This window comes from Perna viridis, chromosome 2 (assembly GCF_037379345.1).
Source record: "Perna viridis isolate PV_CMFRI_1.1 ecotype Kerala chromosome 2, ASM3737934v1, whole genome shotgun sequence".
NCBI classification, from domain to species: Eukaryota; Metazoa; Mollusca; class Bivalvia; order Mytilida; family Mytilidae; genus Perna; species Perna viridis.
Window position 1 is genome coordinate 38,352,847 of NC_142446.1, and position 25,220 is coordinate 38,378,066.

Consider the following 25,220-nt stretch of genomic DNA (forward strand, 5'->3'; position numbering starts at 1 on the left):
GACAACATCACCAGGATTTGCTCTATGAGATTCTACTATATGGGTAACAAGTTCTGCAAATACCAGTTCGTCTGTGTTGCTCCTTTTTCTTTTCAGAAAAATCACTCTCGTTTAACACCTTCCTTTTGCAATTGCATAAGGCGGTAAGGCATTTTGGGTGGTACTTTGTAAGAAATAATTCCAAATCATCTTCCAAATATACAGAGAAAGATGTTTACAAAATGCTGGAATTTTTAATCAACAACATATTTGTCCAGTGTGGTGGATGTGTTTTTCAACAAATGGTCGGCATTCCAATGGGAACAAATTGTGCTCCTTTACTTGCTGACCTATTCCTTCACTCTTATGAGGCTAACTTTTTGGCTGATCTGATCAGAAAGAAAGAATATCATTTGGCTAGATCCTTCAATCTCAGTTTCCGCTATATAGATGACGTATTATCTTTAAACAATCCTAATTTTGGGGATTTGATACATCGCTTCTACCCAAAAGAACTTGAGATAAAGGATACTACAGACACTGTGAAGTCAGCCTCATATCTTGACCTACACTTAGAAATCGATGGTAAAGGAAAACTACTGACCAAACTTTACGACAAACGTGAAGACTTTTCATTCAGAAATGTCAACTTTCCTTTCATCTGTGGCAACATCTTGCCGAAACTACGCATACTTTTGTATCACGCTAGAACTCTAACAAATAGGCTTCTGGAACAGGGTTATGTTGCTACAAGATTGAAGTCACCACTACAGAAGTTTTATGGTCGTCATCATGAACTCGTGGATTGTTATGGTGTATCCATCTGCACCATGAAAACTGATTTATTCAACGGGTCATAGTTTTCCTTTCCTCGTTTGTCTACCCAGGACTTGACTTTTTATGAGCAACTCAGCGGGTGTTTTTAGAAAAGCAGAGGACGCTTACTCTATCGGTGCACCTGGTCCATGCTCCCAGTTTTCAGTGGACTCCGAGTTGCTCATTTGCTTTTGTTACTTTGTATGTATGATTGTAGTTACTTTATGTTCTTTGTTGTGTATGTCTGTTTTCCATGTCTGGTCTTTGTCCCTGGATTGCATTCTTTTGATTACCGCTATAACCTTGGTTCCCTTGATTACTCTTTAAAGTCTTGTTCAACGACATTTTACAAAAAGGTTTGATCTTGCAAGACGAAAGCACAACGGTTAAGTCGGTTGTTTAGTGGCATCACCATTCCTTCTCATACTACTGTTATGATGGATTCCTTTTCACACAAGAACTTTTGCTTCATGCATCCAACTGTGTCTCTTTTTCTGATGAATTAAGATGTTTCACCTTTATCTTCAGTTATTACATTTCTCCGTTTTATGATTCTTATTTTGTGTTAATGAACAACATCATGCAAGAATGATGGTTATATACACACTCATTAATAAATATATCTGAGAGTTATGTACTATTTAAAGTTGTTTCGATACCTTGGCCATCATCTATTTGCCTTATATCTAAGAGTACTGGCATCTCATTCCATCTTTTGAACTCGGGAATATGTTTTGCCAGGCGAGTATTTCCTCATTTGAATTTATCTGATGGATCAGTATGGGACATCAATGCCTTGTCTTCATAACAAATTAACCATATTGATCCAACCAGTTTCCCTTTTCTACTCAGGAGATATTGACAATCAAATCTTTCTCGACATCTCAAAAAATGCAAAATCTTAAAACATTTATAAACAATTATAACAAGCTGCAATGAAATATATATAACTGTGTTTGAGACTACGTGTCCTAAACTTTTCAAATCAGATTAAACACTATTATGAATTGTACAAACAACCTGAGACTTTGAAAAGGGCTGAGGGATTATCTTTTTACCATATTTAATTCTTGCATACACTATATTGTATAGGATTCGACTAGGTTCAACAGCGTTTTTTCTACACCTAGCCCAATTGTTCATTTAGCACCATATAACTCCCTTGCAAAACTGGTTTCAAACCCCATGCTGAATTTCACGGCTGTAAGTTGCACCAGTATGTGCCCTGGAAGGTTATTGAACACATTCTTATATGACATAATAATAAAAAAAAAAAAAATATGAAATTAATGTTAGGTATGTTTAATTCTCATTACACAACTGAAAAATGATAGAGTGAATAGAGTAAAGTCAGATTCAGAAAAAAAGCCTAAAACCGTTATTTTTTTTATATAAGCCTGCAAAAAAAATCTATTTTACTGATATTTAAAGAATAGAATGTTTCACAGTAATATATAACAGTTTTATTAAATTGATATCACCGCAGGCATGGATTTTTATGAGGAATCCAATATAATTTTTTTTTTTTTAAATCAGACCAATTAATAAACAAGGGGCTCTCATGATTAAATTTTTGCCTTTCAGACTTTGTCTTTAAGAATCATTTCATTAATTGAAAGTTTCTATCTACTATAGTTTTCAAACATCATTTTTTTGTCTTTCAAGGGCAATAACTCTAACAAGTAGTCAGACAACTTTGATCCCCATAAACTTTATGTTCTTTGTTGTGTATGTCAGTTTTCTATGTCTGGTCTTTGTCCCTGGTTTACATTCTTTTGATTACCACTATAACCTTGGTTTCCTTGATTACTCTTTTATCCTTTATGGCACCCTTTTTCTGAAATGGTAAGGGCCACAAAGTCCAAATTAAAGAAGAAACTTCCTTCAGTAGTCAATAAAATGATATCAAAATTTCAGAATAATTACTCGACTACAACTAAAGTTCACACAGAAACAAAGTGTTACCAGATAATGACGATGACAACAACTGAAAAACAACATTATACAACAGCAATTTTTTTTTTGTATATAAACAGCAGACAAAAAAATTCACAGATGAATTATGCCTTTACTAAGCCTCATATTTTCCTTTATGTAATATATCAATGCAGTATCTATATTTACAAACCCTCCATAAACTGATCATAATATTTTACTTACTGGTGCTGGAGTCGTAGTTATGGAATTAAAAGCCTCCACAGTCAGACAATGGTTCCTGTTAAATGTGAACAAGACCATAAAGAAGTTTGGACCAACTCATATCATGACCCTGTTACGTATGATTATAACCTTCACATTATGAAAAACACTAAGCAAAGTTTTAAAACTGTATCTAGGTTACAAACTACACAAAGTAAGAACCAATGGTATCATTAACTGCAGAAAAAATATTCAACATTAAAGAGTCAAATTTGTCGAGGATGTACATATCCTCAATATAGTTTTAAACACTATACTAAGTCTGTGTGATATAGGTCCCCTTATTTTTGAGTTACACCAAGCAGGTACAAGTACTATCCATAACATTAAGTGACAAAAAAGGACAAGTTAAAAAATGTAAGAAAACATCTGTCAAATTTCTCCATAATAAATGATGCACATCTTTAATATGTATACATACACTAAGCAAAGTTTGAATAATATTGGTGAAATACTTTTGAGTTATAAATTACACAAAGTAGGCACATGTACTCCTAATCATTATGACTAAACAGAAGAACAGAGTCGAGAGGCTATGAGACCTGCATACTAGGTTGGTGACATGGGTAAAAAATACATACAATCAATCAGCTTGCAATGTATTGAAAAGGATATACATACTAATATCAACCACTGCCAAGTTGATAAACAGGAAGTAAAGATTAGAAGGTGCACAAAGTATCATGTGATTAAAAATGTGTGAAAATTTCATCAAATTCCATTCAGCTGTTTCAGAGGAGTTGCAGATTAGAACTGGGGACTGATGAACAGATAGACACCATGATCACTATTTATACAGGAGTTTTGGATTAGAAGATGGTCTCCCTTAGTTAACCAATGATAAAGTCAATGTTTAATATCAGGAAAAACACAAAGGTCATTCATATGGAAAAACAAAATGAAGGTGCAAAATGGAATAATGGGATAAAGAATTCATGAAAGTTTCATCAAATTCCATGCAAAAGTCTCAAAGGATTAGAAGACGGGACTCATGATCAACCAATAACAAAGTTCATGGTGTCTGTCATGGTTTTGACCGTGGTCAGTATACCTAACTCAGCTATCCCCTGCCAAGTATAAAACCTACTGACCCAGGTAAATTTTGTACCTGGTAGCTGAATGACTATGTAACTAATAAAATGTAATATCTTTGTTTATATAAACATGATTGCTTTTTGGTGAAATAAAATTTTAAATAAAAAAAAAATCTGATTAGCTGCAGTTAATTTCCAAGTTAAACTGTCTAGAGTGTAGAATACATGTAGAGAAATAAAACAAATGTTGAAGTAATTTTCCTGTGAAATGGAGCAAAGGCAGCTATGCCAACTTCAAAAAGAGTAGTTCAAAATCTTCGACAGTAAAAATGTTTTGTAGGAATTAGAATAACAAATCATAATTCACCAATTGAGACAGGAAGATGGGGAAATATTATCAGAAATGATCAATTATATAATCTATATTATTTTGGACATATTAGTAATAAATACCACTTCTAATTGGTATTTGTTTGCCACTCATGTAAATCATTACTTATTCTCTATACCTGTGTAATTGAGAAATGAAGTATATGTAACTTACCCCCCTGTAAGAATTGTGACACATAGTTCGTGTTCCCCTTCTGTTGAAGGTATAATTGGCACAGTGACCTTGTACAAACCACCTGGATATTTTGGTTCTGTTGTTTTCAGTACAGATTTCACTGTTAATGTTAGTCCTGATGCAATCACAGAAGGTCTACAGAAAAGAAAAAAATACAAAAATAAACCATTTCAACATTTCCAAGGAGGAGGTAATGCAGAGTGTGATACACAGCAAACTAGAATCAAATGCTTTGCTGGGAGCAGATTGATAAGACTGCAGAGATCTAACCCTGAACAGCTGGAGCAAGTATGGATACACCATTCAAACATGATACAGCTTGGAGGTTTGATTTTGAAAGATATTTAAAACATGATAAGAATTTGACCAGAGTGGCCAAGGGAATAATAAGGAGTCATCATAGAATTTCATCTAAATGGAGACTTTTGTAAAGCTCTTCAAGCTGAAGAAGTCAAGTCCCACTATATTTTCCAATATCTCTAAGTTTTTGAGATATATGTAGATTTTAATGATTTGACCCTGTGGTTTAAAAACAGCAATGGTAGCCATGTTTTATGCTTCATCTACATAATAAACAATTTTTAAAAATAAATACACAAAGAATGCTGGTGCCTAAATTTGGTAAAATTTCCACTGAGTGGCATCAGAGAAAAAAAAAAGTAAATGACAGACAACGATGAACACAAAATGACGACAAAAGTTCACATGGACCTGCGGTCCAGGCAAGCTAAAAAGGTAGATGCACAATTTCAACCCTGAAAGTTTCATAAAAATCCATGCAATGGTTCAGAAGGAATAGAATATGCAACTTTGTGATATAGACATATGGATGAACATATTGATAACCATATTTATACTGCAATCGTTCTATTTGAGTAACCAAAAAGAATTGAACTTTGCCTTTAAATCTTGAATCCTCCACCAATATGACACTAATACTTTAGATAGAATACTTACACATTTAAGCCATTTATCAACAGAGGTATTTGACATTCCTTTCCAATCTCACATCGAACCATCTTAGGCAGAGGAAAATCTGTTATCTTAGGAACAACTGATGTACGAGGAGGATTTCTGGAACCACCTTTTAAAAATGGTATCATTCTTTAATTATCTCTTATACCTATCTCAATATGTTTTTGGCCACAAAACTCGACCTTTAAGTGTTTTCATGTTTTCAGATATTTAAAGACAGTTAGACAGTAAACTTCAGTAAAGAGAGCTGATCTTCTTTTGAATGAATGATAATTACCCGATGACCTTCCTTAGATTGTTTACAGGGCCATTGAGTCCAGATTCTAACTTCATTATTTCAAAAGTATTTGAAAATCAGTCTGATAGAAAGTTTTAACCTACTTTCAATTGTCCATTTACCTATCTTAGGCATAAAAATGACTCTTTGATAGTTTACTACAGAAAACAAATTAACAAAAAATGCTTAATACTGTAAACATTGATTTTCGTGGTGTACTTATTTTCGCTATTTTTGTTGTTGCCTCAAAAACTCGAAAATTAGTACCCGCAAAAATATATTCACATTACCAAGACTTTTGAACCTCATAATCATGGTTTCCACAATTTTGAATAGAAATTTAGTTTTGTGTAAGGGTCATATCATTCAATGCAATCAAGTATGAATTTATATTATGTCTATAATAAAACATACACTGCAAAAGCATGTGAGTTATATTTTCTAAATTCATGGTCTTGTTTACTTCATGATTTGTATCAGTGGCCATAGAGTACCTTAGCACATCAAAGAATAGAAATCAATACTGTGCAAACCTTTTCATAAAAAGAACAAAATGTAAGTGTCAAACACACACTACAGGTAATCAACGATAAAAGATTATTGTTAAATACACACACTAAGAACTGTCAATAAAAAGTTAATCGATAAACATGCAATTAAAGTGTCAAAAGTTAATTAACTATGGCTTGGGCAATTAAGTGAGTTCTTTTTAGATTTACATAAGAATACACAATCATATTAAAGTGGCCATAAGAAACTATATATGTGACTTGTCCATTTGTTAATGTCATAATAACAACCATCATTATTTTTTTGAAATATTGAGAGTAAAATAACTGATCAAATGAGGAATCAAACACTGCCGGCACTATTGAATTTCTTCAACCTTAAAAACCGTGAACATGTTGACTTTTCAGAAACTGGGAAAATTAGCTGCCACGAAAATTAATGCGTTTACAGTATTTTTTTTTAATTTGTATCGCTTTTTTTCAGTTTTATGATTTGGCCTCTTTAAATAACTTGCTAGCAAGTTGTGTGAGTGCTATACATCTATAAAATTAATACACTTTCTTAAACAAGAGGCTTCAGAAAGCCTTTTTCACCTATCTGTATACTCCACTGTATGCATGTTATATTTCATCACATTGAAAAAAAAGAAAAAAAGTTTGAACCAAGAGAATCTATTACAAATTCAGAAATGGATACATAGAAAGCCTCTCCCCCACCTTTCATCATTTCTGCCGACTTTGTTACTATTGACCCAGTATCAATACAGCAGATATAGTAAAACAAAATATACTTCAAATATAATAGTGTATTCATTCATTAATAATTCACCCTAGGTTATTTTTTTTTCTTTTTTCGTTACTAAACAAAATCTTACTTGATTCACACATTGTACCAGATTGGGATAAGGCACACACACACTTTGGCTTTCTGCTAACTATATCAATATCACACTGACCCATATATTTACATGTGACTCCTTTACAACTTGGATTTGGACCTGAAATGAACGTATCTCATTTCAATAAGCTTAACACATAAAGAAATGATGTCATTACACAATAGTGATATGAACTGATGGTGTCACCATGATTTCAGTGGTGTGGCATATCACAAAAACCGTTTTCATATAATTTTTAATTCTTTCAAATTTAATATTAGGCCATTCAGTTAATTTCTTGATACTTATGTCATTTAAAAAAAAAAACAATGAGGGAGGGATGTATTTTTTAGTACCTCATTAGGGCCAAAAAAGTGATGAGGATGGATAAGGTAAATCTTCATTTTCGGTAAATACACGTGTGTACAAGTTTACAATCAACATAACCTCTTAAAAGTTTTTAACCAGCAATATTTATGACTGTTTGGCTAATATCAGCCTATTGCATGGTCACCAGGCTTGTAGGAGAAGGAAATTCCAGGTTGGAAAATCAGTGAAAGCCTAGGCCTAAGGTAGACGCTTAGAAACCTTGGCTAATGTAGGACTAGAAACCACAAATGTGTTGACCTTGTGATGACAAGTCCAGTGCATGAACCACATGACCACCCTGCCCCATGTGCTATTTACACATTTTATAGCAAGAAAAGAAGGATGAGGGAATGTTTTCTCTTATTGATATAGTGAAAAAAGTGGGGTAGTAAAACACCTTTATATGTGATAAGGGAGGGTCCTGAGATCCAAGAAATTGTTTTTAGTAGACCAAATAAATATATATCCTTGTTTCCATTAATCCTCACCAGAAAATGTCAATCAGATTCAGAGTTTTGACCATTTTTGACAGCACTCTTTCAGAAAAAAAAATGTAACATAAACTTGCTTTTATTGTCTACTTAATCTATAATTCCTCCTTCTATCAATTGCTACTTTCTTTCAAACAGAAATTCCTAATACATGTGTATTTCCCTACCACTTCAGAGTCAAATGTACCACCATATAATCCTCATTCAATAAAACTGAATGTAATGAAACACTATAGCAAGTCTGGAGACTTTTTTTACAGAGTACTCAATATTACTTACCACTGAAATTCTCATATTTGACATAAAAGCACCTTGTTTCACCAGGCACACTGAAAATACAAATGAATTTCATTGTACTCTTATAAATTTTTTTCCTGATTTACATAAAGAAAAGAAACTGTAAATCATCATGTAGTGATTACACCATAATGCCCCAGTCAGAAGATGGTTGTGAGAGGAATGTCAAATCCTGACTAAACTGTAGATAAATTAACTGTCATCATAGAGACATGTGTGCCTGTCACAAATGGAGGCCAATACTCAAAAGTTGGTAGTGACATTGTAACTAATTTTATACATTTTTGCATACAACTGATATGGAACTTTGGATGAAGTGATGTAAGTATCATACGATTACAGCTTTTCGTTCAATTCAAGAAGTAAATAGACCAAATTTTTCAAATTCCAAAGAGTTTTTCTATGTTTTTAGAAGCACAAATGGCCTGGTTTTGTTTACAAAAACCTGCAAAAGACAATTTATGTACCTAATTTGCCATACAACATGTTTTATTATCATCCTTTAACAAAAAAACTTACTTTGGCAAGTACGCCTTGAAACAGAACCTGGACTTTCCAGAGGCATCAGCAGGGGGATTTAAAGTGACGTCTGCTGTACAGTTAGTGATGGTTGACATGAAAAGGTGAAGGTCATCTGTTGGTCCCTGTGTCTGCATGATCAATGGACTGGAATGATACATAGTAACTCATTAAGAATACATGTTCTAGAAAAACTGTGAGCAATGCTTTCTAACTTGATACCCACCACTCCCCCATTGGATAGCATGCGCCTATTGACCTTTACATTGATTTGGATAAAAATTTAAAATAAGAGGCACACAATAAGGACATTTAATACAGATTCTGTGAAAGTTTCTTTCAATCCCATTCAGTGGTGAAGGAGTAACAATGGATTAGAGATAGGCACTCCACCAGTGTAACAGAAGGTAGGAAGAAAGGAAGGACAGACGGACACCCCTTTCACTATATACCCTACCTTGCAAGTATAACAACTGATCCAATGTAATTAGATTGTTCCTTGTTAGTGGTTCAAATGGCTGATACTATCATTTACAAAAGAATTATATACAATGTGTTAAAAAAGCACATTTAGGGAGATCATTTTAGACATTTTGAAAAGGAGTGCAATTCATTTTGATTTCTCTCGGGCCATTGTACTTTTCTTTGCATTTTAATGTATGTGTATATGACATGTTGCTGAGAGGTATGGCAAACATGATACATACCAAGTTAATTTCTAGCAAATAAGAAAAAAACATAATGAGAGCTAAAGCAAGTAAAAACAACAGTTATTTATTAACTAAATGATACCTTATTCATTATGCAAATCAGGATTTAAACCGTCAAACAAAACAGAAACTTACCATTGAGGATAAGCACCAGCACTCATAAACATGAGAACATGGCATGACAACCCTGGTACACACTGAATTACTGAGTCATGTGATATAGTAGGGTCAACAAAGTGGGGCTGAAGAAAAAAAGAAAATACAGAATAAAGTCGCAACATTCCAGCTACAGATTAATTGAGTCAGGTTTTACAATAAAAATAAATGGGGTGTTAGTAAGAACAAATAATACAGTAATGCTAAAACATGACAACACAAAGACACATCATGCTCCTGAATTATGATAGTCAGAAAAAAAAAGGCTCCCGGGGGCCTGAATCGCTCAAATGGTTAAAGTTCGTCTTTCAAGGGCAATAAATTTAACAAGGAGTTGTCCAACAATTTTGACTCAAGAAAATTTGGTAGGACTTATCATTAGGATCATTTCAGTGATTGAAAGTTTCTTTCTATCTATTATAGTTTGCAAGATATTGGCTGTAAACTAAAAAAAACCAAAAAAAACATTCATCTTTCAAGCCCAATAACTCTTACAAGGAGTCATTTGACAACTTTGATCCCTAAAGACTTTTGAAGACCTTATAATAAGGGTCATTTCAGCAATTGAAAGAATTTGGCTAAACCTAACAGTTTTGGAGATATTAGCGAAAAACTACTGTCTGACCCCTATGTTCTATTTTTAGTATCTGTGGACATGTTTTTCAATGGATCAAAAATTCCCAAATCAGTTCCATGCAGGATACCCCAAGGAACATTCATACCAAGTTAAAATTCAATTGGTCAAGTAGTGTCAGAGGAGAAGATTTTTGAAAGAAATAACATTAAAAATAGCAAAAAAATGTCAAAAAAGGGTAATAACTCCAACATGGCTTAACAGATTGAAATGAAAATTTGACCACAGACAGATCTCATCATGCTTATCCAATGCTAGAGTTTGACTTAACCTAACAGTTTTGGAGATATATGAGAAAATCGAGTCTCATCCCTATGTTCTATTTTTAGTAATGGCGTTCATATTTTTCAACTTATCAATATTCCCTACAACCCTTTTATGCAGGATACCCCAAGGAACATTCATACCAAGTTTGGTTTCAATTAGTCAAGTAGTGTCAGAGGAGAAAAATTTTGAAAATTTCTTAACTACAACAACAGACGACGGAAAGCAGACACTGAAGATGACGACGAATGCCAAGTGATGGCAATAGCTCACATGGACTTCAGCCAGGTCAGCTAATAAAATGGGCTGAGAAAAAAACAATATGAAGTAATTGCAGGATGTAATAAATTACATCCCCTTTTCATTCCACTTTTTCTTTAATACTAGGGAATGTAGGGAAAGGTGTATAAGTACCAACACAAAAAAATATCATTCCAGTCCAAACAACAAATGATTTGTTTATCGAATGAAAAAGAAAATATCATCCCAGTACAAACAATAAATGATTTGTATATCAAAAGAAAATGATAATATTGACAGACAAACTGTTTTAGATACAACCTGACTTTCTTTAGGCTTGTGGTGATTGGAATCTGAAAAAAAGCAAAATAGGTGTTGCATTACTACTCTTACACTTTTGACTTGCTAAAGGACAACTTAAGACATTAAGAATTTTACACTTCTGAGACTGCAAGACAACAAATCTCAGGTAAGATTGATAAGTTCTCCCACAAGTCCAGAATGAAAATCTAGAATGTCTTACCGGAATGTTAGGAAATTTTGTCTTGGCATGAGTGCAGTGCAACAGAACAAGAAAAAGCTGATAGATTTCTCTCACAAGTGTAAGAAAGCTCAGAGTTTCATTAGAGATGAACGTATGTGCTTATTTCTTCTGTAAAGAGTAATCAAGGGAACCAAGGTTATAGCGGTAATCAAAAGAATGTAATCCAGGAACAAAGACCAGACATGGAAAACAGACATTCACAACAAAGAACATAAAGTAACTAAAATCATACATACAAAGTAACAATGCATTTTATGGCCAATCTATTCACATCATTTCCTACAACTGTCTATATGACATTACATTGAAAAAAATCACCAATTGCCTATAATGTCACCTATAATATAACAAGAATGGATATAGTGAATATATCAAAGAGACAACCCCACCAGGATGAAAAATGTTAGCTGAAGGCCACCCATGGGTCTTCAACAAATGACGAGGAAACTCTCAAGGCAAGCTGCATATTCTTGTTTTGATGGACTTTAATTACAAGTACAGACACCGCCTGAGTTTCATAAAAAAATCTAAAACTGAGAGTTTCATCAAGTCCTGTTTTTTTCCTCAAATCTTCAATTTCAAGTGATCTGATTGACCGAAATTTTAGATGAGGAAGGATTTGAGAAAAATCTTAATTTGAGATCTTTTATGAACTGGACCCTGAGCAAGCCTGGTTCTCTCAACTAAAAAAACATCTATTTATGAAAGAACTCAAGTTCTCTAACAATTAATTAAGGCTCAACCAATTTTATGATTTCAATTTCTTTTATGAGGCTCCCCTGATTTTCAGACCATATTGCAATCTTACCAGAGGATGCTAGAGATTGTTTTGGTGATATTTGAATCTTTTTCTTCTTTTTAAATCTGTTATAAGTAGGCCAATTCAGAATGCCTTGTTTGCTGTCATTCTGTTGTCTTTACAAGACATAAATTGTTTTAATATGACATCACAAATTTTGTGCTTTATTTTAATTGTGGGTGACAAAAGCCATGCTCATAAGGCTAAGAATTAAAATATCTTTGTTTAAAAAGTGAGAAAACACCTTGAAACAAGTAAAAGTACAAAGCTTTCAATTTCACAAATAAAAAGAGTAAACAAAAAAAGTTAAAAACTAAATATCCTATTTGTCCATTGATTTTCATGGTTCATAAAGACCTCTCTACAATACATCAATTAACACTTGCATTGACAATATAAAACATATTGTATTTTTCAAGCTGTTTCCTCTTTAACCAGCATACCTCAATAAAGTATAAGAGAAAAATGCACACAGTCAACCTGAACAGGTCAGTGTGTTGACCCAGTAGCCTAGCCCTTGTTTTAATTCACTCTTAATGAGCTAAATAGGCAGCAGGGCTGTCAAGTTTACTTCATGTTAATGTCTTATATTTAATAAAAAAAAATTCCAAAGATCAAAAGAAAATGTTGCCAAGTCAGCCTTAAAATGCATGACTCTAATGTTATGCATGAGACATGGCAGCTCTGAGGCAAGTATCCCAAAGGCTATACTCAGAACCACCAACAACAACTTACAGATCTACAAACAGAATCCTCATAGTGGCCAACCCTCGAACACTAGATCATGCTTCTAACATGTCCTGAAAGATCTCTCTTGTATTCAGTAGAAACTCAAACATCAATTAATATTAGTTTTATATTCTGATTTTTGCCTTCTTCAGTAAAGTCAGTAAAGGGTAAAATCTACCTTAATCTAACAAAACATTTGATAAATATAACTATACCTGGCATTTGATGAATATAACTATACCTGGCATTTGATGAATATAACTATATCTAGCATTTGACAAATATAACTATACCTGACATTTGATGAATATAACTATACCTGGCATTTGATGAATATAACTATACCTGACATTTAATGAATATAACTATACCTGGCATTTTCATATCTACTTCAAAACAAACTTCTTCACTTGTAGTGCTGGAAATAAAAACAAAGAAATAAGATATAGCCAAAACTTTTCGTCAGATCTTAGAAGTTTGAATCATTTATTTCAGTGTGTAACTTTAGTATTCTAATAATGTGACTACATGTTTAGAGGAAAAATGTCTCATAACTGAAACCTGACATAAAAGTTTTAATGTAAAATTCATCACATGTTAATAGCAGGAGTAAACAATAACATCCATTTTCCAAAATGCATTACAACTCTATCATACTTTTTTAGCTATTTGAATCAGTATTAAGTCAATCTATTATAAATAATACTTTAACCAATTCTACGACTTAATATATTCTATCCTAAAAAAACCTGTACCTTTCTGTTATAGTTGTCTCCCCTATTTGAAGACAGGCCTTGTGTACTCCAGGTGTCTTTCCTGTGACTTTCATATGGGATAAGTAAGTACCTGGGTTGTTAGGATCAGGGGTCACGATTGGTTCCTTAGTCATAAGATTTGGATCAACTTGGCTAGGTCTCATTGTTGGTCTGAAATAGTTCAGGAGATACATTTTGATCTATACATGTATCTTTTTAATGGTAAATCAAAGAAAATCTGTATACTAACCAGAATAAGAAGCATCAAAAAGACCTATATAAAATGTCACACACAATGAAACAACAAAAAGGAATAAAGAACTAATTACAAAAAGGGTAGTAGTTCCTGCTTCTTACAACCAACCAAATCCTTAATAATTGAGATAACACATTCCATCCCCAACCTGAAGGGTGAAGGTCAGTTTACACCAAGCATACATAATTGTCATCCCCTAACTCTGTTGGCTAGGTAGACAAGTACTTGCAGTTACTATTTTCAAAGTCTTTAGTGTGACAGCCCACACTGTAACATTCTAAAACTAAAATCGTTGCATGTGTAAATAACATGTATATAGCTGAGGACAAACCATCAGGATTGTGAGTTTGTTTTTGCCTACAAAAATATTTATCTTCCCTGTCCCAAAGTCCAAAGGGAATAACTCCAACAAAATCCAGTGTATAATAAATTTCTGGTAATATGCACAAAAATTCATGAATATTGGTGCAATAGTTTTGGGGTAGTTAAGCTTACTCAAATGTGACAGACAGACAGGATAAAAATAATACATGGGGAGACACATTTATCAGGATTATTATTAAAGCTGAATTTTAACTTACACTTTAGATGATGTAAGTGAAATAGGCACAGAACATTCCTCATGAATATAACAAACCACTTTCTTAGGTAATGCCATATCTCCAGTAACAGGCTTTGTCTGCAATGAGACAGAATGACAAACAAATAGAATATAGTATTTATAAGATAAGGTTTACATCTGATATTCAAGACCTTGAACCTCACTAATAACATAACCAATTAGCTAATTTTAATGAGGCTCAACAAAGAAATTTCAAAATACAAAAGAATCACAATTTTATTTATTTGTCCTTTGTACCTCTATTTTGGGTAAAATATCAACCAATATCTTATAAATGTAAATGATGTCTATTTATAGTTAAAATTGTTTTATTAAGTAGCTGCCTTTGTAAGAATCATGCAAAATCTGAAAAATGTGATACACCCCAAAAAAGGCTACATATTTTTATTTTTGTAATTAAGTTGTTTTATGGGTCATTACTATGAAATGTGTAATTATTCATTCAAATCTGCCAGCTCTTAGGAGTTAATCCACATTGAAAACCCAGTAGATTCTATTGTATTTGAGCCGCATTTACAGAGTTATCTCCCTTAATTTTGAAATCTACAGTGCATTCTATATAATTTTTATCTCCTAAGAGCACGGGTTATATGAAAAACCACATGTTTATTTCTGTTTACTATGACATTTCAAACAAAATACCAAAAATAAAAATATGTAGGCTTTTTACCCATGAATCACATTTTGCATGATCCTTAGATGAAGTGCTACTTAAATATTTACGTAATTAAAACTAACAAGGGATCTGTGAGCCACTACTCACTGAGTATACCCCTGCCTTCCCACCAAAAACGTATTATTGCCTAAGTATGTAAACAAGAAGTAGTTGTCCAAATCTGTAAGTGCGGCACAGGACCACTAGTTAGGGCTGCATACCAAATATCAAGTAACTATGATCAGTAGTTCATGAGAAAAATATTATGTAAGTTCTGGTTAAGAATGGAATGACTGACAGAGCTAAGACAATATATCACTTCCTCTTCGAACAATTCATTTCCAAATTTCCAAATTGCAAATGTCATTTCCGACAGAATGGTCTTGAGCATTCATGTTTCAGACCCTGATCATATATAGGATGTCACTAACCCTTCTGTCATTATAAAAACCAACAAGAGGGCCCTGTCTAGCATACAATAGGGAGTATGATCATATATAGGATGTCACTAACCCTTCTGCCGTTATAAACAAGAGGCTCCCAGGAGCCTGCATCGCTCACCTTGTTGAATTTTTCCTTTCAAAGGCAATAAATTAAACAAGAAGTTGTCCAACAATATTGCTCAAGAAGTCTTTGGTAGGACTATCACAAGATCTTTTCAACAATTGAAAGTTTCTTTTAATCTATCATAGTTTTCAAGATATTGACTGAACACTATTAAAAAAAAAAAAAAATTCCCCTTTCAAGGGCAATAACTCTTACAAGAGTCTGAAGACTTTTGTAGTCCTAATAATATGGATCATTTCAGCTATTGAAAGAATTTCGATACACCTAACGGTTTTGGAGATATCTGTGAAAAACTACTGTCTGACCCCTATGTTCTATTTTTAGTAATGGTGGCCATGTTTTTTGACAAATCAAAAATCCCCACATCAGTTCTATGCAGAATACCCCAAGGAACATTCATACCAAGTTTGGTTCTAATTAGTCCAGTAGTTTCAGAGGAGAAGAGTTTTGTATAATTGTTAACGACAATGAGGATGACGACGAGGATGAAGACGGACGATGACGACAACGGACAATGACGGACGTAAGTGATGGCAATAGCTCACTTGGCCTTTGGCCAGGTGAGCTAAAAACAACAAGAGGGCCCTGTCTAGCCTACAATAGGGAGTATGATCATATATATAGGATGTCACTAACCCTTCTGTCGTTATAAAAACCAACAAGAGGGCCCTGTCTAGCCTACAATAGGGAATATGATCATATATAGGATGTCACTAACCCTTCTGTCATTATACAAAACAACAAGAGAGCCCTGTCTAGCATACTATAGGGAGTATGACTCACATTTAATACCAGCTCTTATAAGTCTTCACAATTATTCATGATTCACAAAGTCTTCAAAGAAAATCATAAGAATAAAACAATAAAAACAATTATAAATCTTACCTGAGTACTGCTAGGCTGTGTAAGGGAATTTCCATGCTCTATAAAATCATAAACAGTTTAAAATTGTATTTCATACACAAAAAAGTTTAAATTTTAAGAAAATAAGTACCAACTTTCACAATGAGCATTACCATAAGTAACTGAAAAGAAAAGATTTAACATCATTTTTTCCATACTATATGAATGCATCTGTTCTGTTTTTGTATTGTAACATTACTTTTTAATTTGATTTCGAAGAACTGTCATCCTTCTTTTAACATTGATTTTATTACTATTGCTGTTTAGGCCATTAAGTATCAGTCCCTGTAAGAATCAGACAGTAGGTGAAACATGGTATGAAAAAACCTATCATTTTGATAGCGTAATTTGACTATTTGCACCATCAGAATCAAGGAAAACAGACAAGTTTTCCATATCATGCTGAACCATTGAGTTACAATTTCATTGAAATGCACTAAAAATTAACATTTCAAGGGCAGATAACTCTGTCAAAAACCTCATTTTTCTAAGATTCTTTTGAAAAATTTCAGAGCAAAGCCAGTGATGCAGAGATCAGATAATAGTCTTTTCAAATAGAGAAAGCATCCTTGAGTGATATTTTATTGTCAGATCGGTGGGGTTTTGACATGCATGTTTCTGATTTTTCCCATTTTGCCTGATTCTTAAAAACACTTACACTTCATAGGTTACAGTTAAAAGTGCATTTGTACTTGCTGAAAAACTTTTGGTGATCTTTGAAAGTATCTATTCGATTGGATTTACATGTAGGTTATACACTGGTGCATTAGTTAGGTTTCACCATATCTTTCCTTTAATCTAACTGTTCCAGCTCACTCTTCTATCATTACTTCATGAAAAACAGCTTTATACTATGTCAAGCTATAGTTTGAGCATTACAATATAAAATAAAATATTATTTTTAGTTTTATAATTTTACACCAAAATGCCATTTAAAATCTAGTAAAATTGTGCAACATTCATAGAACTTCTCTTCTATTAAATACAGTTTTTCTAAACTATTGCAGTCATGAGCTAACCACAACTATTGCAACAATTTCCAAATTAACAGTACTTACTTATATTACACCTACTACCAGAGTATCCAAATGGACACTGACACTGCGCTGGATTGGTCCTTCCACTACAGAATCCTCCATTCTGACAAACCACACTACTACCACATGGACCCTTTGCTGAATAATTATAAATCTTATTAAGGTAATTGCTAGTATTGTTTTTTATAATAAAAAAAGGAGACGAAAACATCTACATATCTATTCCTGAGACACATTAAAAGGATTCTAAGTTTCTATAAAGTGTTCTCACAAGCTGAAACTTTCCTGACAATAAGGACAAAATTGAATTGGACAGTAATTGTATTACAAAATGTGCAGCAAATAAAACTTGAGTCAAAGTGCAACTAAAACAATACTGTGAAAGTACTATTTTTTCATGAGTTACAGAAATTTGGTTCCCAATGAAAAGGAGAATCCCATTGATGTGTATACTCATAACCTCAAAACCAAGATTTCAAGAATCCATGAACTTGTATTTCTTCTCTAATCAATGAAAATTTATATCAACAAATTAAAGTACTTTCACAGTATTCCACTATTTAAATGATTTTATTCAGCCATCTGCACCCTCCCACAATACTTACCATGCAGTGGGCCTCTGATGATTTTGATTGTGTAACACCTTTTTTCTCCCTCTCTGGAAATATATTACAAATCCTCTATTCATGAATATATAAGTTAAATCAATTAAGATTCAAACAATACATATTTTTTGGCAATATAACTGTATATCAACAAGAATTTGACTCCGAAACCTTAGGGTTTGACCTCTAGCTTTATAAATCTTAAAATTATAAGGGTTCAATATTTTTTCTGAAAACAAATTGTTAATGTGAACAAAATTTCATCAAATCTAATAAAGGATGTTGATTCTAAATTGTTTTCAAGAGTGTAATAGATAGTAGGATTGACAAAAAGAAGGCCAGATGGTAGCAATATTGTATCCCTTGACAACCAAGTAATTATAGTCCATAGAGACAACATAAAAACTTGAACTACTAAGACCGTAGCTAAGAAAAGGATACCTACCATTTTATACCATCACATGTTATATAGTAATTTCATAAAAATCCATTAGGCAAATTAGGAGTTGTAGACACAAAATGGGTACCCCTACCTTCTATTTAAGTTACACCAATGGAAACTTTAAATCCAGTTACCCAGTAGATCAAAAGTCAAAATCCATTGCCTCAAAGTTTCAAAAATATCAATCTATTATGGTTTAAGATAAAATAAAATTTAAAGTGGGGTTAGGGTATTTTAATGAAATAATACTCATGACAAAATTAATTTTCACTGTTTAAAATAATAAAGCCCAATCTTACCTTTCTTCTTTCTTGGAATGAAGTTGAAAACAAGCCTGGAAATTTCTTTCTATTTCAGTATGGATTGAAACATCTCTTGAGCAGGGACTAAGTTTCTTGGGCTGGAATACATAAACTCCATCCTGTGCCTTCATGTCAGATTCTACTCCAGGACTTAAATATATCATAACAACTTGTTTAGATTTCAAAGAAAATGAATCAAAATAACTTTCGCCATTTTGCCTTTAACTATTACACTAGTCAGGCAACATTTTCACAGATTTGAATATTGGTAGAGAAAATGCTAAGATTATGGCAATATTGCTCAAAGTTAAGAGACATATCCATCTTGATCAAGTGACATTTCTTGTCCATGTAATATTTGATTTATCATAAGAACCAAAACCATGAATCATGGTTATAACTTTTTTGCCAAGAAAAAGTCTGCAAACAAGTTTGTTGTTAAAAATGACATTTGACCTAAGACATTCTCTCATACAAACAAATTAATTACATTATTTCTCTATGATTTGGTCATTTTATCAATTTTTTGGATGGCTAAATATTCTGTGGTATCGCACCATCAATGATGTGATACCAACAAGTGATATAAAAAAAACAATATTGCATAAATTGTTGTGTGATTGTGATGCATTGTCTATAAAATCTGATTGGTCAAAAGTAACATAGTGATATTTCTTATGTAATTCTCCAATAACAAGTGGTGACATCATAGACGAATGATTGATAGAATTTCTGCAGACGCAGAATGTCAAGCAGCAAAAAATTTGAAAAAAAAAATCAAAGAGAGAAAGGTTTTAGAAATTGCAAAATTTGAATATCTCAAAACATCAACTCGCTTTAATTTTAATACCATAATAAACTCCCTTGAGTTGAAATTTTGCAAAATTCAATTTTACTCATTATGAAACCTTTATGACTTGATTGGCACAGATAGAGATAACTATTATTAATTATTTTTCATATTCTATTCACCAGTAAATTATAAATATGTCCTAAATAGCACATTTCTGCTTATCCAAACATCATTTTTTTAATATATACAGTGAATCTTTCTAAACCAAACTTAAACTCATTTAGGAATGAGGTACTTGCTGGTGTTAAGAGGCCTTTCATTAAGAGGCGGTACCAGGTGTTTTTACCTGTCTAAGCTACTGAAAGGTACCTCCAGAATTGAAAATTTCACATTATGTTTAAAAGAGATAGTGATTAAAAGTACCTCCTATAAAACCAAAGGTATCATCATTGCAAAAAATAAATGAAACCCCTGTGTTAAGGCAGTAATCTGATTTACAAAAGTCCAAAATGCAAAGAAACTGATGTAAAGGGACTCTAGCAGATGATTTGTTTATTAAGCTTTCTCTTTCAATTGAGGTGCACTTTCAACATTTTTTACTGTAATTAACAAAAATAAAAACTTGCCAAACCTGCAAGAGAGAAAAAGGAAGACAAATAAAATTTTATCTTACCAGTCTATATCTACAGCAATATTTTTCATCCAGAGTGTAAGATGACATGTCTGTCCAACAGAACACTCAATTGTACTGCCTTCTCTCAGAGTTGGAGAAATATATTGTGGTCCTTTCTGTAAGTCAAAAAAGTAATAGTTATTTCTATTCACTAATCAAAGGTTCCTTGATTACTCTTTCAATATTTTAAAATGATTTCGACAACAGCATAACAAAGCAATAGTTCATTTACAAAATTTATGTGCAAAATCAGTACTTTGTGATACTATGAAGTTGCAAATGTTGTCATTCTAGGCAATGCCCCATCTATATAAAGCCAGAACCCAAATTTAAAATCAACCCATCCATTTGTAGCCTAGAAAATTGGGAAAGGTGATTCCAATATACTACTTTGTGAGTAACAAATCGTTGATATGACAGAAGCAAATGCATGGCCCCAATACAACTGACCTATTTGAGTATATTTTTTTGTGGTACCTCTGCTGCAGAATGACAGTGGGCTGTTGGTAGTTTTTCATATGACAAAGTTTTCAATCTGTAAATTTCAAAATTATTTATTCTTTGCAATATAGTTCTGTATATTTGACCAATAAGTGATTCAATTTAATTATGACATACTGGTAATTAAAATTTTCAAAAAATGCATGAAGTTTATAATTTTCGAAAGTATAATACATGTACTGCCACTTTTTAGAATAAAAAAATCAGTCATCATCACTTGGTCATTAACCACCCTTAACATACTCACCCTTGATACAGGTTTGGGGGGTGCTGAAATAAATAGACAAATTCATTGGTCAATTACTTTTTTATATAATTTGTTTCCTCATACACTAATTTTCATCTGATCTTTTTTTTGTAACAAGTGTACGAACTATACTTTTTGGGTCATAATCATTTTGGTAGCATGTAATACATTTTCACATTAAAATACATTACTTTGTCTCACAATTCATATTAGCCATTTTTGCAATTTACTAATAGTAAATTCTTCTAGAAAGATAGTAGAAGAGTTGCATTTAAAAGAAATGTGGACAGGCAGACAGGGTGATTACTATATACCCCCAAACTTTGTTGGTGGGAGTGCAGGGCCTAATCTAAAGGGAGAAATGATAAAAAAAACTTCTCCTTATTTGTGCTCACTTCTCCCATTTGCCTTTGACAGTGAAAAGTTTTTGTTATGTATTACAAAGCCAACTAAACAAAGGGATGCCCCACACTCCATTTTAATACAGATACCACACAATGTTTGGTTGTCAAAACTGATTTATGTTGTTACTGAGATACACATTTGATGTCCCTACATGTATTTTCTGTCATATATAAAAGTCAATTTATACTTAGAAGCTTTAATTCTTTAGAATGGCGACAATTTCATGATCAGAGAAAGTAGTTGAAAATGTCCTGATTTGATAGCATTGGTCTACAAACACTAAATCTAATGTTGATCCACTCTCATGTGTAGGATCTTACACAAATTGTTTACAACCTTCATGATTATTCAAAATTATTTACTAGCTATCGTAAATACTGTAGAGGGAGATATCCTAGATAGACACGTACTCTATTCGCTCCAAAATAGTGACAAAATGACTAAGTGCAACTATCCATGAAAATGTCAAATATTGAGAGAAATCAAAACCCTAATAATATGCATATTTTCAATCCATATATATAATCATATTGCAAAGTATCAACTTTGTACCCTTAATACTGTAGGAGGATTTAAGTGGAATAACTATGTACCCATAACAGGACGGACAGACAGACAGGGGTAAAATAATATGCCCCCCCCCCTCAGCTGTTTGTTGCAGAGGCATAAAAATGTCAATAATGTTGTTTTTCAGACAGAATTTACTAAAACTTCTCCTACTCATTGATATCTATATTAGGCCCTGAAAGTGTAATAATGTTTTGATTACAAATCAATTCTAAATAATTGGATTTTAACCAGTTTATAACATTCCTTAAATAATATCAGGGAAAAGTACAAAATTACTTACAGCTTGTGACATCAACTTGATAACAAAGTTCATCTGATGTTGCACTGAAAATAAAAAAGAAAATCAATTCGAAGAATAAAGTTTAACTTTGTTCTCCTAAACACACAGCCCTAGAAATAAAACATGAACAGGATATGCAACACAACACAGGCTAGAATGAAGCTACAAGGTCAACCTTAAAAAATATTTGGTTTGCTGTTTATTGACCTACTCATTAAAAACCTTCCTTCTCAAAATTGTTTTTCATCCTTTCCAAGACATTTTTTTAATTCTTTTTTTAGCACATTGGCTTCACATTTTCAGAAGAAAAAAAATTCACATACCTGCCTACTCTCATCTAAAATTGTCGTTCAATAAATAGACATGAAACCTACATATATACACCATAGATATTTTGTACTGTTGATCTAACACAAGGAATGTGCTATCATACTATTGATGTTAGTTACACAGTAAATACTTTCAGGTCAAATCATTGAACAAAAAATTCTATTCATATTTCATCTTAACCCATGCACTTAATTAGTCCCAGTCTATACAAACTTCTAGACTGTCAATCATGTCCAGAAAAAAGTAATTTGGTCCAGAAATTGCTCTCAAAGATCAAGACAAAATTTCCTGAATAGACTTGAAGTTTATACATGTAGAACTTCTATATGGTATGAACCAGAAATACATTTTTCTTTTTACTGTAACACAGAATTTCCAAAAAGTGATTAAGCCATAAAAACACTGACTGTGACCCAAAGAAATACATTCATGACATCAAAATTGAAAGTGATACTGTCAACATACTAATTTCACTATTTTCACAGTGGGCAGAAAATTGTGAAAAACAGTACCAGCAAAATTGATTTTTAATACTATGTTACACTAATCTTCTTTTACAAACTGTGAAAATTGATACCCACGAAATATGCTCATTTGGCATTAACCACAAAAATTAGCAAACGGGAAATTTTATACCTTTACAGTATTCAGTCAGTGACATCATATACCTAATTATTATGTGACCAAAACATTTTGACCTTTTAATCAGAATGGTTGCAGTATAAATATATTTAAAAGAGACATAATGATTACCTTGAGGTTGTACTCTGAATACACACTTTATGGATACCAGATGACTTTGGCTTGACTATTGTTACACTATGGTATATAAAGGAACTAGAATTGTCTTTCTCTATTTTGATTCCCTGGACTTCTACCCCAGAATCAACATAGCTTTCTTTCAAAGTAGGTCTGAATAAAAAAAAGATGTTCTATGTACATCATTCATTTGTTGATACTTTATTTTACTTTTTCCATACAAGTTTAACTTATCTCAACTTAACAAATATCTTAACGATTTGCCATGATTTATTTTCAAAATTGTTTGTTCTGGCAAAAATTCTTTGATAACATTAAGCAGGAAATAATCTAATGCCAAGAGTTAATATCTAAAATAATATGTTAGGTATAGATCAATATATTTTTTGGAAATAAGATCCAAGAGAAAACAGTGGAGTTGCAGGCTATTATTGGTCAATATTTGCTTCCTGGAACACCTCCCCTCTGCACTCCAGCTCTTCTGATGGATCAGTGATACACCAAGTGCATTTAAACATATCTGCAAATTCTGTTTTCAGTTCTAAACTTACATATTTACCTCCATTAAAAAAAAAAATTCACCTTTTCTAAAACTTTTTTTTGGTACACTAAAAGCTGAAAACTTACTCCAGAAAATATGTAAACCAATTATTAATGTACTAGGTATATTCCAAAGAAATTTCAGTTGACAGGAACATTGGCTCAATTTATATCTACAGATTCTAGGACAATTACTGATTTATAACAAACAAATACTCTGCAAAGTGCAGCTTGATACAACTTCACACCATTCAAGCTAGCTACAACTCTAAATTTTGATTGCGTTTAAATATTTGACACAGGATAAGAATTTGACCAGATTCAAAGTGGTAACTTTTTGGCCCTTTATTCATGAATGGTTTTAGTCATAACCCCAAATAAAATTCATAGCATTCCTTTGATTATATGTCACCTTGTAGAACAATTTCAAAGAAATTCACTCACTTATAGTCAAGTTATTGCCTGGACATAATGGGTATGACTGTTTCTGGCCCCTTTTTGCCCCAAATTCCTAAATGTTTCAATTCACAACCCCTAAAATAAATCCCAGCGGTTTTCAAAAATTTCTTTCCTTAACTAAACAAGACAGATTTGGAAAACATACTTTTCATTAGGCTTGCCAGTCAGAACAGATGGTATTTCACATGGGTATCCAAGATTACACTTGATAACAGTGGGTAGACCTGCTCCAGTGAAAGTTGCCTGAAAAGCATAAAAACTTGAATATTATTTAGACATGCAGTACACTTTAAGATACTTAATTTAAAATTAGACAAAGAGATGCTTCCATACTCCACAGGGACAAATTGTTTATCCAAAACACTCTAAGTAGGAATACCCTAGAAATATATTTTGTATCTGGGAGACATAGACAATGCCCCTGCACATTACAGATCTGTTTGTTGACATTAAGGTTATGCAAAAAAATTAGCAACTTTTCACTGAGCTGCTAAGGAGATTTTCTACCTATTCATCAGAGATTTTTTTTTCAGCA

The 25,220-nt window shown here is 32.7% G+C and overlaps 1 protein-coding gene across 3 annotated transcripts in view; it reads right to left on the minus strand.

Moving 5' to 3' along the window:
- LOC148624949 (uncharacterized) overlaps positions 1–25,220 on the minus strand; it is a 189,631-nt gene that overhangs the window by 115,734 nt on the left and 48,677 nt on the right. For all 3 annotated transcript variants that reach the window (XM_088568099.1, XM_088568098.1, XM_088568097.1), the window contains exons 29-48: positions 24,831–24,928; positions 23,681–23,839; positions 22,598–22,641; positions 21,343–21,365; positions 20,595–20,710; positions 19,126–19,278; positions 18,385–18,437; positions 17,801–17,917; positions 16,725–16,762; positions 14,577–14,674; positions 13,740–13,910; positions 13,356–13,402; positions 11,234–11,265; positions 9,754–9,860; positions 8,909–9,055; positions 8,372–8,421; positions 7,230–7,352; positions 5,551–5,677; positions 4,573–4,728; positions 2,956–3,010 (exon numbers count right to left, since the gene is read on the minus strand). In XM_088568099.1, the coding sequence (XP_088424225.1) occupies positions 2,956–3,010; positions 4,573–4,728; positions 5,551–5,677; positions 7,230–7,352; positions 8,372–8,421; positions 8,909–9,055; positions 9,754–9,860; positions 11,234–11,265; positions 13,356–13,402; positions 13,740–13,910; positions 14,577–14,674; positions 16,725–16,762; positions 17,801–17,917; positions 18,385–18,437; positions 19,126–19,278; positions 20,595–20,710; positions 21,343–21,365; positions 22,598–22,641; positions 23,681–23,839; positions 24,831–24,928 (1,914 nt within the window). The remainder of the gene's footprint in view (positions 1–2,955; positions 3,011–4,572; positions 4,729–5,550; positions 5,678–7,229; positions 7,353–8,371; positions 8,422–8,908; positions 9,056–9,753; positions 9,861–11,233; positions 11,266–13,355; positions 13,403–13,739; positions 13,911–14,576; positions 14,675–16,724; positions 16,763–17,800; positions 17,918–18,384; positions 18,438–19,125; positions 19,279–20,594; positions 20,711–21,342; positions 21,366–22,597; positions 22,642–23,680; positions 23,840–24,830; positions 24,929–25,220) is intronic.